Genomic DNA, 16934 nt, shown 5'->3' on the forward strand with positions numbered 1-16934 from the left:
ACCAACAGATTCTTTTTAGGGAAGACTAAACAAGTGTTTTGTGTCTGTTTAAAGAGATACTGACACCTTTTTTCACAATTATCATAACATTATATCTGCATGCTATTTATAATTTTGCCTTAAAAGTATTTGCCCAGTGCTTTTACATTACCCGTCTGATCCCCCATGTTCTTCTATGAGGACGCTGCCATATTTATGCAGCAGTAGTCCATTAGCATTAGAAACTGACAGGTTAAGAAGGGACAGTCAGGTTGGCAAAATAGTCAAGTTAAGGAACATATTTTGAAGAGCAGTTTTCTAGTGTCTGTATCACTTTAAAGTGGACCTGCCACCAAGACACAAAAATCTGTATAATAAAAGTCCTTTTCAAATTAAACATGAAATCCAATTTCTATTTTTTATTAAACCATTCATAGCTGTTGCAAGCTCATTTAAAAATCTCAGCTGTCAATCAAATGTCTGCCCCTCCTCTATGCCTTAGGCATAGGTGGGGCAGACAATTACTTTCGCTTTCCATTCAGCACTTCCTAGATGTCACTGCTCTCCACACATTCCCCCGTTCTCTTTACCATTTAATTGTGTAGCCAGTGCATGGGGATGGACATCAGGTCCCCCATTCTGGTGCACAAACAAGATTCTGAGATGATGCAAGACTTGCCTTAATAACAGTTTTCTTGCTATAATTATGAATTCCCAGACTGATGGAAACAAGATTCAAAAAATGTATATAGTGTAATTAAAGTTCATTTTGCTTGACTAGTGTGATAAAATATTATTTTGAATATTTTTTTTTGGATGAGGGGTCCCCTTTAAGCACATTTTTTATCTTATTTACTCTTTTCTGATATAAGAAGACATTTGGCCTGATATGAGTTTTAAACACTGTTCAGTGTCTGTAATTCCCTAAAAACACAGCATATAAACTCATAAAAACAAATTTGGAGAAGCAATAACTATTTAATAATGTGTATGGCAGTTACAGCCATGATTTCTTTGCAAGGAAAGAGGAGTTAGTGGTAATCATTGAAAAAGTTGTTTATTGTTCCCTGCACACTAGAGAGGGGCAAAAATCACACATTCAGGCATGGCAATTGTTCTTTACATTACATTCAAGCTTCATCCTTTTTCATGCAATAACTAAAGGAAAGTCACAGTGGCTGCAGCCATTTGCATCTGAAGAAAAGATGTTTTGCTTTGGTGATATAGTTAATGAGTCTAAAAATATTCAGTATAATAATTCTGTCAAAGCCCCCACAGTCTCCTCAATGAGCAGAAGCCTGCAGGATTCCAATGGGGAGCCAAGTAATGAGCTCTCAGCATTCGCTCCCACACCGTCCGGGCGAAATATACTTGGGCCTTTATGGTTCCACATCATTAGCAACATGAAACTAAGACACATGCTTGACTTTAATAAGTGACTAAAGTTGCAGGCTTATTAGGCTGTTACAGCACATAAGCTCTATTCCAGTATGACAAAACAGCTCCTTGAAAACAAAAGATATGGAAATCTTCCTAAAAACAATGCACAGAGCAGAGTTACTGAATGTGGGAAATGGAGGGATATTATTTGGATTGCTGCAGGATGGACCACTGCTGGACAGGCTGTCTGTGATGGACTAGATGGGCTGCAGTGATCAGCAACTTCACAGATTTAAATGAACAAATAAATGAACAAGCAGATTTTACACTGGGAAAGGTTCAGATATGATTAACTGGGGCGTGACCAAATAGGTCCATGATATTACAATAGCTTTCCAGCACAATAATTAAGTAGGAAAAATGTGTGTGATTTGTTTTGCCTTGTTCCTCATGTAGCAATAATGCATAAGCACCGATTAATTTAGTCTCTTTCACAATTTTAATTTCAGCAACGTAGCCATGTACAGTTCTATTTCATGTGGGAAACAGCATGACACAGGAATCAAGTTAAACCTTAAAAGTTTTTGATGTGGTTTCAGAATTCTTACCTCAATCCCCTTGGTTTACCAAAAATTTTCTCGAAAAAATATGGCCACAAAATTGTGCTTCAATCCGACTCATGCAACTTTCTCGAATTGACACTGTGAAAACTCGACTTTATTAAATTGTTGCCGCAAAATTTATCAGATTATCGAATGAAAAGCAATGCAAACAGCCTTAAAATAGGTAAAAAAACATGTTCCAATTGTTAAAGGGATCATCTGCCATTGACTTCTACATGACCTCGTTGGTGTATTTACGGATTTGGATTTTTAGCAACAGCAACTTTGCTGTTAATCTACTCCAGCATCCAGGTAATATATTCTTTGGAAGGGTAAAGGGAAGTATGTGCAGGCCTGAAATTACAGGCCCATGACCCCAGCTTTACATGCACACGTGCATGTGCAAATTGCCCTTATCATGTACGGAGCAGTGGGCATTAGCAGGTGGGATATTTAAAAAAAACTCCTGTGCTTCCTCAGTGCTTTGGAATCAATTCAGATGGTTTGAAAGCGCAAGGCTGTGAATTTTAAGTACAGGATGATGTTCTCTCTAAAAAGTGTTCTTTTGTGCACATAGCCAGAAAAATTAGAGGGAACATTGGTATGGGATTTTACTTATTAACAGATTAATTTTAAAAACAGCATGTTTACCCCATGACAGTATCCCTTGAATTATATATTTAAACTGAGTCATCCAACTGTATAATGCCCCTTATCCACTCTAAATTCATGTTGACTTTACTGAACTGAAACGATCCACTGTTTATTCACATTTCCGGTGCAGTTATCCACTGTATATTTGCTATAACATTACTGTAACAAATATCCAATATTGGCACAAGAATATGTATATAATACACAAAAGCCATGAATATCTTGTAAATTATATCCTTATAAACGGTGAGTAGTGATGTCATCAGTTATAAACGGTGAGTAGTGATGTCATTTCTGTCACATGACTCACTAAAATTTGTGTATTATAATTAATAAAGTACCCCCAGTTGTAAAATATGAGGATATTAGAAGTTACCTCGGAGTTCCATGACCTGTATAAAAACACTCGGCCTTCGGCCTCGTGTTTTTATATGGTCATGAAACTCCTCGGTAACTTATAATATCCTTATATTTTACAAGAGGGGGTACTTTATTCACTATATATTGTCTTTATCCTGAATGTGTAACTGATAGCTGGTACATACATACTAGTGATGTGCGGGTCGACAAAAAGTTGACTTGCATCCAACCCCATCCGTCTACATCCGACCGAACCCAACCAGACCCGGCAAGTCTCCTTATAGGCCCTCACCTGACTCATCCATTTCTGATGTCACAAAAGGGGTGGGGCATGCTCAACCCATACCAGTAACCTGGAAATCTCCTGCGGAAGTCCTGAACCCGTCTGACCCCTTTGTGGAATTAAATCAGGAGGTCAGCACCTTGCTCATTTACATATGCAACATTTGCACTTGTATCACCATTTTTTTTACCAACATTGCAGTTGGTGCCTCTCAATGTGAATGCAAGTATCAATGCATGATCAATTTTGCTTTTATTTTAGTGCTTTGAAATTGCCCTAGCATTTCTAGATGAGTACTAATGTGTTTAATCATCTTGTCGCCTTTTCTGCGTCTTCCTCTCCTCCTTTATCTAACCCTCAACCAAAAGACCTGTCTGGAAATATTCACAGTATTGACCTACTGTGTCTGCTTTAGCTAATACTCTTACAGGCAGATTATCAAAATGTGAGTTTAGAGCTTAATACATAAAAACTCGGGTTCAGGTATGGCACGTATCACCATTTTTTTTTACCGACATTGCAGCTGGTGCCTGTCTTTGTGGATGGAAGTATCAATGCTTGATCAATTTTGCTTTTATTTTTGAGCTTGCCCTAGCATTTAAAGAGGTGTTTCATTAAAGCTTTCATTAAACAGAAGTTAAAGATTATTTTACATTTTTCAGGGGACCAGAAAAAATGGTGAAAAATTCTGGAAAATGGAAAATCAGGGAAATATATTAAGTATAATATAAAAGTGGAGCCACGACAAAATAATTGAGGGAAAATTTAAAATCAGGGGATATAAAACTGAGGTTTTACTGTATGTTAGATTACCTCCTCAGCATACAAAGTGCACTATTTTTCACAGTCATCAGAGGTATTATTGTGCAAATAATGAAGCCATAATTAACAATGCAGATAAACAAACAATAACAGATATGCATGGATTGAGAATACCCAGAGCAAGAGAAAAGCTTATTTCATTCTAACAGGGTGCAAATAACTAAAACTATTACTTCCTTCAAGGATGACTGGATATTTCCAAAGCAGATGATTACACTGATAAATTGTGTAAAAATGTTTTACCTACTGTGCTACACAGAACTGTCCATTTGATCTCACATTCCAAAAAACATACATTGGCATACCCTTGTGATTCTGAATGGAGAGCCAAAAGCATAACAAAACCATATTCCTTCAATTTATATGTTTTGGAATAAAACCCTAATGCAGATGGCTATATGCTGTGAGACCAGAAAGGCTGCTATAAAGTTGGCTAACTTGGCTAGATATAAAGTTGTGGGGTTAAGCACTGGTGATAAATACATGAGAATGTTCCAGTAACCTCCTCCTTTGACCTCCAGGAGTTGGCAGAGCCCAATAAGGATCTTGTTTTCACAAAAACCAAACCCACTGCAATGATCCAATTCTACTTTAAGGTCATCTTGTATCATTTTCAGTGTCTTCCTCTCATCCTGTCTGGAAATATTTATAGTATTGACCTACTGCTTTAGCTAACAGGTCCAGCCTATATGCCCTTTGGCTCTTATTCACTTGTAAATGTCTACAATGCCGTTCTGTCTTCTATGATTTACTTCTATGTCCCCACACAACCCCTAGAGAAGGGACCACCAACCTTTTAATCACTGAGACACACTCAAATGTAAAACCTATTGAGGAGCCACACAAGAAAGTAAACAAATCATTGGGGATGCCAAATTCTGTGATAGGCTAATTGATAGCTCCATATGGCCACTACCCCGCAGGAGGCTCTGTTGGAGAAAACCTGTGTCTTTATGCCTCTAAAACTTTAATTTAAGCTAGGGATTTAAAAATGGGCACTTACTATTAGGTAACTGGGAGTAACATCAATAGGAGCGGAAAGCCACTGGTTGGGGATCACTGCGCTATAGTATTGGTGTTTATAACCCCCTCCGACTGAGTGATTTTCTACATGTACATCTACAGTAAGCATGTGGAGGAAATTCCATAAAAAGCAGCTGACTACCACCATGCATGACATAGTTTCTCAACATCCAGTATCTGACTAGTTACTTGCCCTAGTTACTTGGTTTTTAAGTTATTTGTAATTGTAATTGCTATTATAAGCAACATCTGTCTTTCCTATGCACACACTGCTGGTTCTTACCATGTAAACAATGTAGCAGAAACCAGTTTACCTATAGCCAAGGGGCCCATTTACTAACAATCAAATGTCGAAGTTTTTCAGACAATTCCTGGGGGGAAAAAACACGAAAACCTCTAAAGGTCTGAGTTGATTAAAAATGGTCCAATAGGATCAGCAAAGCTCCCACTGACTTCTATAGGACCTCAACAACTTTTGAAGATAAGGAATCAGAGCTGACCGGCACTCGAACGGATCCACAAGACCAGAGATATTCAGTTAAAAAACAAATTTATTGGTAGAAAAGTTAAAAATATAGCTTCATCTCCATCCACCCACTTTTCTACCAATAAATGTATTCTTTAACTGAATATCTCTGGTCTTGTGGATCCGTTCGAGTGCCGGTCAGCCCTGCTTCTTTATCTTCTGCTGTACCGCTCCCTAAAGCTGGGGGTCTGGGGCTGGTGCACCCGAACCACTTTCATTGTTTGGTGAGTTACTCTACAACTAATTCTGGAGCACCTTGTCCTCCCTCAACAACTTTTACCTTGCAAACTTTTGTATTAGAGGTTTTTGTGCCTTTTACACTTAACATTTTAGTGCTGCCCATTAGGGATGGGTGAATTTGACCCGTTTTGTTTCGCCAAAAATTTGCCGCCGGCGAAATGTCGCTGACGCCCATTAAAGTCTATGGGCGTCCAAAAAATTTTGTTGCGCGGTGAATTTTTTGGACGCGCGGCTTTTATTTTGACGCACAACGCCATACAATTCTATGGGCGTCATTTTTTCGGCAAAACAAGGCGAAAAAATTCGCCCATCCCTACTGCCCATTGAATGTGCTGTCCTAGCCCCTTAAGTAATAAAAAATATCAGAAAAGATAACTGGAATGAGAACTGTTAAACTGCTGACAGTAGATAATATGAAAGTGGTGAATTATAATACAAATGTCATTAGATTTATCACATTTACCTTAAAATTATTACAATGCAAATCACACTCTAGTGAAAGAGGGTGTGACTTATTTAGACATTAGGCCTGGAGAAGCAAAATATACTAAAAAAAATCTTTAGATTTTAGATTAGATAGATCAGGTTTTTATTGTTTGATAAATACACCTCCCATGGCCAAACCTCTCTTTCACATGGTACATGGCTGAACAGAACTCAAATAATCTTCTCTGCTGCCTATTCCCCCATGTTCACCTTATCCACTGAACATATCTACTCTCATCTTTCCACACAGATTTAATTTGCCAAACCATTTATTATATCGGCTACCTTGTGCTGCCACTTTATAATTTCCTCTGCAGTTTTCTTCTTCTGAGTGACATAATCCTTCCAATGAAATGCCCTGGGCCATTAAATAGTAAATCCCTCAGGGCACAAGACTTTTGTTTGAAAAACTACTTCAGACGCTGAATTTGGAACCTATAATATAGCCTGTGTGATTCATTACATATTCAGCAGTGCCCTCAAGTTGGAGAGAAAAGTAAAAACTAATGCTGGATCAGTTTAAGGGGAGAGCCAGATACAATATTAAGGAACCTTCTGGAAACCTGCCCGAGGGAAGGCTGTTTTTTGCATGGGGTGGTGTGAAACCAACTGTAAACAGACTGATACAGAAGCGCTAATGTGTCCCCCATAATAAAAAATACTTGTGGTCTCATGTCTCTAGGTGTATTACAGTTCCTGGGATCCCATGTACTGACATTTATTCTGTAGTACTGGCCCTGGCCGTTTCCTGACCGCTAAACTTTATATTGCTTGCCTATCTGTGTGCTACCTTCTCTAATCACTGATATTTTTCATCATAAGTTGCCAGTACAATTTTTCTACTCTCTATACCAGTGCCACTGGATAACAGTCGGAATATGGTCCCATATGGCCCCAATATTTTATAAATTTTTCCACAAACCACAGATTGTCCTGGAACATGGGCTCCAGTTAGACTGCCCAGCCTGTTGTTGAACTTGACTAGAAGATACAAAGTGATAATCCAAGAGTCATCATCGATAGGAACTCATGTTTTCGGTTGAAAACTCAAACTCTCGGAAAACTGGAATTTTCTGGGAAAACACAACTCCACCTTTAATAAATCTGCCCTTAATGTAATATGGGCCAAATGTTAATTTAAGGACATACTCCTAGGAGCCTTACTCCTAATTCAATTCCAGATGTTCCCATAGGCTTCAAGATTATACGTAAACAGTAAAATATGTTTTTTTCATTGAATTGAATCTTGCCCTATATGTCTAATACAGGGGAGATCAGCAATGTGTAAGAATGATTTCAGACACATCAGGAGGAACTGCAACCATGGCGATGTACAATTATACTTCTGCATTTTAGGGTCTCGTGAAACATGCACATTTTATTTATACAACATGCATCAATGTAATACTTCCTTGTACAGGTATGGGATCCGTTATCTAAAAACCCGTTCTGAAAAGTCCTGAAATACGGAAAGGCTGTCTGTTTCTCATAGGCTTCATTTTATTCAAATAATCCAATTTTTTTAAAATAATACTTATCTATTGATCTTATCTATAGATACTTATCTATTGATCCGATGAGATCTGGTAGAAGCCCACAAATACTGGTTTGATTCTGATAAGTGTCTGATAAGTACTGCCCAGTACCAAACACAGTATAATTATAATGCATAAAAATATGGTGCATTCAACAGTGCTTGCTGAGAAAGAAGGAGCATTTTGCTCAAATTAGTATGCAACATAAGGCAGCTGTATATTCAAATGGGTTTTCTAGCAATTTGGTTGTTTTCCTTATAATAACAGGAAAGAACATTTTGATTTTGAAGGTGACAGAGGCAATATTACTAGAATTAAACAATCTGAATTAGCTTTTTCATGAAATGTAATATGTTTTATGCTTTTAGATTGGATGCTCCAATGCTTTCAGATGAGCCTTTCACTGTCACAGTCAATGGCCAGGAACAGAATAAGCTCTGGAGGTAGGATTATCCTGAAATTTAATTTTTTTTTATAGAAAAAGAAGCTAATAGCAAATCTTTTCAGATAGTTTCATCTATACTAGAACTAGAGAAACAAGAAATATTATTAGACGGAATGCAAAAAATTAGTAAACAAAGGGGTAATTTGAAGATTGCTATTCAGTTTCAGCAAGGAGAACTTCTAATTGAAAAGGTGGCATATCAGGTTCTCTCTCCCTTAATATCTATATAGCTATATATACTGTATATATAAATATATATATGATTTTATATGATTTTCTGCTGACATTATTATTAAGATAATAAAAAAATAAAACAACAAATTAAACCTTCAGTGATGTAAATGATATATCACATTCAACATGTGCATAGAGTACACGGCACACCGTAGCAGAACACACCTAAGAACCTGGTGGGTAAATGGAAGGGGGTGGAGAGGGCTGTAATTTAATATGTAAATTCTAAAGGCTAAGAGAAGTTTCATAGTACCCCCTATTTCAAATATTGCAGGTATGAAATCTGTTATCTGAAATGCTTTGGACCAGTATTTTTTGGAGAATGGGCTTTCCATAATATAAAAAACTGTACCTAGAATCTTCTTAAACACCTATTTAAACCTTTAAAATTACAATATTTTGCTACCAACAGCTAAATATGCTTAGTTATAAGCCAATGTATTGTCTCTTTATTACAGGGAAAAAGTAAGTCAGTCAAACTGAAGAATATTGTCTTTAAAGGAGAAGGAAAGTCATCCTGCACTTTGGAGTGCCAAACGTTAGGTACACTTAAGTGATTGTATTTACTTACCAGTAACCTAATCTGCTCCTATCAGCAGAAAACTACACCAGCCCAGGGTTATACCAGTGAGCACCACGGAGCGATCCTCTTCCGTCTTCCTCTTTCTTCGTGTGGCTGCTCATGTGCCCCGGGAAATTTGAAGCAAGAAGAAGACGGAAGATGATCACTCCGTGGTGCTCACTTGTATAACCGGGGCTGGTGCAGTCTTCTGCTGATAGGAGCACCGGCCTGGGGTTTCAGGTAAGTCAATGCAATCACTTGGGGGTGCCTAACATTTGGCACCCCCAAGTGCAGGATGACATTCCTTCTCCTTTTAAAAGGACACAATGGGAAAGAACATTTCTGTACTCCAAGATTTCCAAGTAATAGATCCCATATGTGGAAGGAAAGAAGCATATATTTTTTGGTCATTTCAAGTTTAATTATCTAAAATAAAGAGAAATGTGATTTGGTTGCTAAGAGGTGCCACATATTTTTTCACTGGGATTCGAACGATTTTACAAAAAAATACTTTGACTACTCAAAACTTAAGCCAAACACGCAGAAACGTTATAGGAGGTCCCCCATAGGCTAAACAGCAATTCGGCAGGTTTAAGATGGCGAAGGGTCGAATTCGAAATCAAAAGTACTTCAATTTTCGAATGGTCGAATTTGTGAAGTATTTTCAATTCGAATCGAATTTAGGCCTATTCGATGGTCGAAGTACCCAAAAATTACTTCGAAATTTGAAGTTTTTGAATTCAAAAATTCACTTCGACCCTTAGTAAATGGGCCCCTTGGTTTCATGGACTGAATTCAAACACCCTTCACAAACTCTGTTTTTCTCAAGTGCCTTATTTTTTTGGGGTGCGGGGGGGGGGGTTGGGAGCATATGTTTACTTTTTCCACTAGCATGGAAATTTCAAACCAGGGGGAAATGAATTATACATTATCCTACAAGAAACAGTTCCATCTTATTTCATATGCAAGTGACCCTTTACCATATAATGATATATAAATAAGTTAATAGAAGGACCAGCACTCCATTTCTGTGAACAATCAATGTGTTTATTTATGCTTATCCGACGTTTCGGCCCTCATTAGGGCCTTTTTCAAGAAGAAGAAAAAAGAAAAAAAAAATATATATATATATATATAAAAAAAAAAAAAAAATATATATATATATATATATATATATATATATATATATATCTTTCCTTTACAGTATGTATTTTTAGTAGACAAACATTCAAAATCATGTTTCATCGATCAGATTTACACACAAGTGAAAAAAAATGGGATGTAACTCAATCTGATCTATGGGAGATGGCCATCCCATAATTTGGAGCTTTCCGAATAATGATTTTTAACAATGATTTTTTTGGCAGATAACTAGGGCTGCACTCTGGTGTTGTATGGGTCTACAGAAAGTCATAAGATAGGACAGGAGTTCTTATGGTATATGGGAAGAGCATGTGGGAAGAGCAGGTAATACAGTGTTTAGGTGTACCTTGATATTAAAGTAAGAGCGACATAGACATAGGATAACCTGATTTATAATATATAATCTGCAACCTTTTTGATACAAGTGTTTTAAGAATAAAACATGCTGTGTTAAGTTTCAGTGCATGTTGCTATTTTAACTGATTGCTGCCTTTAGGTGCAACAACTGCCTTTCCCAGACAGAGACCACCTGGGCTAATACCTTATACACACACACATACACAGAGTACCACTCATTTCTACATACAGTATATATCAATGCACACAGACAGGTGTATACAGCGATATATTCCTGAGGTATTTTCTGTCTCCTTTATCTTAATATGTGCCTGACAGTATATCATTTTAACATATGTGGGGTCAATTTGTGCTGAATAGTTATTAGAAGCCATGATAACAGAAGTCATTACACTGCAGTTCCGTTTTGACAGTAAAAATTTCTGCAACATTATCACAAATCCTCTTGCATTAGTGCAATGATCCTTACTATAGTTTCATATTAGAAATAGAAAGATTGCTGTAGCATACTTGATAAAACTGCCATTTTCTCTTTCTTCACTTTTCTTGTTTTACTTTTAAACCATTTGTTATTATGAAACAGAGATTCCAGAATATGTTCATAACGTATTTCATTCTTGTAAAATAAGTCCTTTATATATAAAGTACAAGGGGCACAGGGGAGCAAAGTGATATGTCACTCAGTTTTGCAGTCTTTCTATTGCAGTTACTGCTTCTAAAATAAGTAATTGATAAAAGGAATTATACATTTTTCATAAAATGAGATACTTTATAACAATGGATTTGCTTCCTATGTTTTGCTAAGCTTCTGTTCGTTTTGTTAATTTGGAAACAAATTTTAAAGTCTAAGAGGCCTATTTAATAGGGATGCACCGAATCCACTATTTTGGATTCGGCCGAACCCCCGAATCCTTCATGAAGGATTCGGCCGAATACCGAACCAAATCCTAATTTGCATATGCAAATTAAGGGTGGGAAGGGAAAAACATTTTTTAATTCCTTGTTTTGTGACAAAAAGTCATGTGATTTCCCTCCCGCCACTAATTTGCATATGCAAATTAGGATTTGGATTCGGTTTGGCCGGACAGAAGGATTCGGCCGAATCCGAATCCTGCTGAAAAAGGCCAAATCCTGGCCGAATCCCGAACTGAATCCTGGATTCGGTGCATCCCTACTATTTAACAAAGGTTGGATTTTAGTTGTTTTTCGAGGTTTTTGAAACCACAACTAAAAACTCACAAACTCTAAAATTACGAATGTCTTTAAAGATTGTCTTTAAAATTAAAGAATGTCTATAAAATTACGAATGTCTTAAAAAAACAAATTAAAAAAGTATGAATGGAAAATTATGCTGAATGATGCTCTTAAAAATACAAATACCTTCAAAAACTCAAAAATTCCTTTAGAAAAAAATTACAAAAACACCTAAAAGTCCTAATTGATTTAAAATGGTCCAATAGGATCAGCACAGCTCCCATTGACTTCTATAGGATCTCTACAACTTTTATTTGGAAAAGTTTTGTGTTAGTAGTTTTCGTGGTTTTTACACTTAATAAATCTAGTTTTTAGAGCTTTTTAAAAAAAAAATAGGAAAACCACAAAGTTTTAGAGATTCATGGAAATTCAATTGTTAGTAAATGGTCCCCTTAGAAATGTGCCAAAGAAGATCTCTGAATCCCCATGCCCAATAAGATTGTGATGTTCAGGAGTCAAATGAAGCTGGAAATATACTTGCCTTCTGTTCAAGGTATCCATTCCTTAAATATATTGCAAAACGTGGACAAACAATTCCCGTTTTGTTTAAAGGGGAGGGCATTTTTAGTATCGCTATGAACAAAATGTCTTAATGTCCTTAATATGTTGGTAATTGAAAAGTACAGAGGACCTCTTGTCTTTTCATGAATTTTGTGCTCAAACCCTTATTGCACCCCCATCCAATGGTATAACATTTTTAATGGTGAACACAAGTTTTCCTTTTTTTTTGCATCAAATTCATCAGCTCATAGGCCAAAGGATACTATATCATTTTTTTTCCAAAAAAAAATCAGTGTGCCTGCACCACTGGAAGATGCAAGCTGCGAGTAGGTTAAAAGTAGGTGTTAGGTATAGAGTACTTTAGCACCATGCATCATCCAGCACTCCCCTCTTGAGTTTCCTGAATAATGGGAAAGCTAGGGATCATTACTAGACCATCCGTAAGCCACCCACCTCCTGGATTCAGCTCTTCTTACAGGCTGAGGTGAAGCCCTTTGTACTTCAGGCCCAGAACACAAAGAGTTGCCCCTCAAACGCACAACCAGTACTGTTTTTTGTACGCTATACTTTGCCTCAGTTTTGAATCCCTAGATAAGTAGAAATGAGTGTGGCTGCTCCTCTCTCTATAGGTGAAGCAGCAGGTAACATATTCAGTATAGACAACACAATTTGACAGGACTGCAGGTTGGTGTGCTGAAACTGACCCCATGTGATTATACATGCCTGGACAAAATCAGCTTAAGTGTATAGGAGACTGTAAGCTACAGGGGGCAAGAACCTCCTTCCTTCTGTGTCTCTAACTTGTTACTGTATATACTTTAGTAAATGTTTATCTTTATTTTTGCATTGTTTGTCCCCGTTACTATTACTGTATTGTAAACGTGCACAGTGCTATGCACAAAGTAGTCATATATAATAATAGATCTAAATACAATAATACATACATCAGAACAAAGCAAACAATTTTATAAACTTCAAGATCTATTGACAGAATGTCTCTAGTCTTTTTAATGGTGTCATTAATTGTTATGCTTCCAAATGTAGCTTCTTTCTTTACCCTTCCAGCTGATTGTCCCCATTCTATCATAATATCTCCCTCTCTGCTCCATTCCACACAATCGAGCTCCTATACCTTACATTGCTTTCTGAAAGATCTAACACCTCCAATTTCCACTTCACATAGGCATAGGAATTGAAATCTTTCTCCCACCTGCTCTCACTCTCTCTTCTACTATTACTTGCTGCAGGCGATATCTCTCCTAATCCGGTTCCCTGCCATATACTGTACCTATCTGCCATCAGCCAAGTTATGGACCTCTCTGTTCAAACCCACTTATGCTGCTAACCATTCTAACCTTATTCAAATTCCCACTGTTCCTTCTGCTTATCTGCTCTCCTTTTGCTGTTTCACAAATTTTGGCACAGCAAAACAGGTCAGATTCACCCATCACTATAAATAAGCCCAGCTATATCTAAAACTCCCAATTCAAACTCTTGAAATGCTTGAAAATATAAATAAAGCCTACAATTACCTGTAAGTAGTCTCGCAAGGAGGCTTCCATTTTTAGTCGTTTGTCATAGGCGACCATTAGTTTATCTTTCTCATTCAATGAATGCATTTGTAGTGTCTGATATTCTTTAGCCAGTTTTACGTTCTCTTGAATTGAAGCCTCAAGCAAAGCCTAAATGCAAAGTTAGAATAAAAAATACACAAAATGAGATATAATATAATGTTTAGTTTACTTATTAAATACATTTAGTACATTCGATTACAACCTCAAATCCAAAAGACTTGGGACAATGTTTGAAATGTAAGTGAAAAAATAATTTAAATTAGATTACAGCCCAAACTCCAAAAAACCTTGGGACACTGTGTAAAATATAAATGAAAAGAGAATGTAAATTAGACTGCAACCCTAAAAACTTGGGACATTGTGTAAAATGTGAATAAAAAATGATTTGAAAATTATTTAAACCCTATATTGTATAGCAAATAGTACAAAGACAACATATCAAATATTTAGACTGCAACATGTTTTTGCTTTTTGAAAAATATATGTTTATTTATAATTTCATAATGTTTCAAAAAGTTGGGACAGGGGCAACAAAAGACTGGAAAAGTTGTTTTATGCTTAGAAGATTTCTCAGCTGGGTCTCTCAGAAGTAAAGATGGGGAAGGGATTCCACTCTCTGAAACACTGCAACAATTTTATTGTCCAATAGTGTCTCTCAACATAAAATTGCAAAGAATTTGAGGTTTTTATCATCTACAGAACATAATATCATTATAATTCAATGAAATCACTGTACTCAAAGAAAAAGGCTGTACAATTTTCTTATTAAAAGCATAAAAAAGCATAAAAAGAGTCCCATAATTTCCTTTGAGTCTTGCTGCAAAGCTTTAGAGACACGTGACCAGAAATATGTATACAAGCATGGTACAAAATGAATAGGCGCAATCATGGTTGTTTTAATATAAAAGTAAACAGTTTGTACCAGACATCCAGCAGGAGGTATTAAGCTGTGCAACTGGAGGCCCATGGACCTTATATTGTCCTCCAAGGGATTTTTTTGCTCAGACACTACGTACACTTCTTTCTATTACATCATCATTTTACTACTATTTTACTCCAACTGGAGGTCCATGGACCTTATATTGTCCTCCAAGGGATTTTTTTGCTCAGACACTACATACACTTCTTTCTATGACATCATCATTTTACTACAATCCAGCCCTGAAACACACACCACAAATAATAATCATGCCACTAAATGTCAAAAGTTAAATTTTTAGTAAAGGTCAGCAGTTTGAAACTTCAGCAGCTATCTGGTTGCTTTTTGAACCAAACAGTTTGGCTTTTCCTGTGGCTTTTTGGTTCACGAATGTCACAATCAAAAATCCAGCCTTTGATGTCACAAACTTTTGATGTCATACCCCTGCCCCCACACATCACAAACATGCCCCAAGCATGCCTTGATCCTGCTCTATACTTCACCAATCAACCAACAACCTCATTGCTTTACCCCTGATTAAATCAGACCATCCTAATATATCACAGCCCCCTCTAGCTTAGCAGAAGGCACCTGAAGGAGGATGTAGAAAATGCAAAGCTAAATTCATCTGGTACACAAGTGCTACCTTATGGTATTTGTTAGCAACTTGTTTTTGAAGAGCTGGGCAGAAGGCAATAAAGACTGCTAAAGATGACTTCAAGAGAAGAAGGGGGAAACAGCAGTGGTAAAGTATGGAGATTTATTATGTGCAAACAACAGCAAGGACAATCATTAATTTTATTAGAAACAAAGTGAGGTACAACATGCACTTCACAAACAGATCAGTCAGTTTTATCAAAAGGTAACAATGAGAACAATAACAAATGAACATAATCTTGATGAAATGGGCAGATATTACTCAAATCATAGAATGCCCAGGAAAGCAGGGAAAGCAACAGTAATATTCACACACATGTACACATAAAAAATGATGTACATAGCAGTTGAGCATACCTGTGCTTCTCAATAGGAGCATGCAATACCACAGTCAGTTTTTTTTTAAAAAAAAAAAGCTTTTTATTGTTTAAAAAAATATGGGAAAAATTGAAGAAAACTAGAAAAACGTGAGTATGATTAAAATCTCTACCAAATTTTTTTTTCTCTTTTTTTTATCACCCAAACCTGAGGCCATCCCCTTAAAGTCATGGGTTTTGTTTGTTCATACATGACGCAAAACTTTTATTCATGTCAAAACATACAAATTAGGATTTGGATTCAGTAGATATTTAGCAAAATCTAAATATATCCGTATCCTAAAATGGATTCAGTGCGTACACAAGCATATAGCGTTGTAAGATTTGGATGCATCTTGGACGACATTTACTAATATTTTATGCACATACCATTATTTTTATTCTCCATAGACTGGCCTAGGAAACTGGGATGTTATTACCAAGGCCTATTTAGAGACTTTCCACAGCAAAATCTCCGCATGTTGTAGGCCTTACACAAGAAGACAAGTGCCTGACCCAGAGATTTTATTCAAATGCCAAGGCTCACTTTTACATATTCTTAGGATTACACAATTTGCTACTGCAATATTTGATAATGTCATCAATAGATGTAATGTCAAGGGGAAATATTAAAGAGCATGGGCCTTTGGCAGTTATTACTTTATAATTCTCAGATCATCCATTCTTAAAAGTTTCTTAGGTATACAATACCAAGCTTTGCCATTTCACATAAAGCATCAATGGAAAGCAGCACAAGTTCTTTAAAATAAGTTCTTATAATATATGACAACAAAAGTTAGGATTTTTATTTTAATATGGACTTTTCTGAAGTCAAATGAGACAATGCATAGCAATAAGGTGTAAAGCTTTGACTAATAAGTAATAAAGATGTACATGGTTTACATAAGTTTAGTGTTTCTAAACATGATTATACTTGAATTCTGAATTTAAGACATTTTTCTGCTTCTTAATTTCTGATTTACATCTTGTTTCTTCATATCATTCAAGTCTAGCTCAGTCTCACCATTAAAAAGGACAGTGA

At 36.5% G+C, this 16934-nt stretch overlaps 1 protein-coding gene across 2 annotated transcripts in view; it reads right to left on the reverse strand.

Moving 5' to 3' along the window:
* LOC108719236 (coiled-coil domain-containing protein 178) overlaps nucleotides 1-16934 on the reverse strand; it is a 170071-nt gene that overhangs the window by 35530 nt on the left and 117607 nt on the right. For both annotated transcript variants that reach the window (XM_041566415.1, XM_018267969.2), the window contains exon 18: nucleotides 13919-14068. In XM_041566415.1, coding sequence (XP_041422349.1) covers nucleotides 13919-14068 — 150 coding nt within the window. The remainder of the gene's footprint in view (nucleotides 1-13918; nucleotides 14069-16934) is intronic.

This window comes from Xenopus laevis, chromosome 6L, assembly GCF_017654675.1.
Source record: "Xenopus laevis strain J_2021 chromosome 6L, Xenopus_laevis_v10.1, whole genome shotgun sequence".
In the NCBI taxonomy this organism is placed as follows: Eukaryota; Metazoa; Chordata; class Amphibia; order Anura; family Pipidae; genus Xenopus; species Xenopus laevis.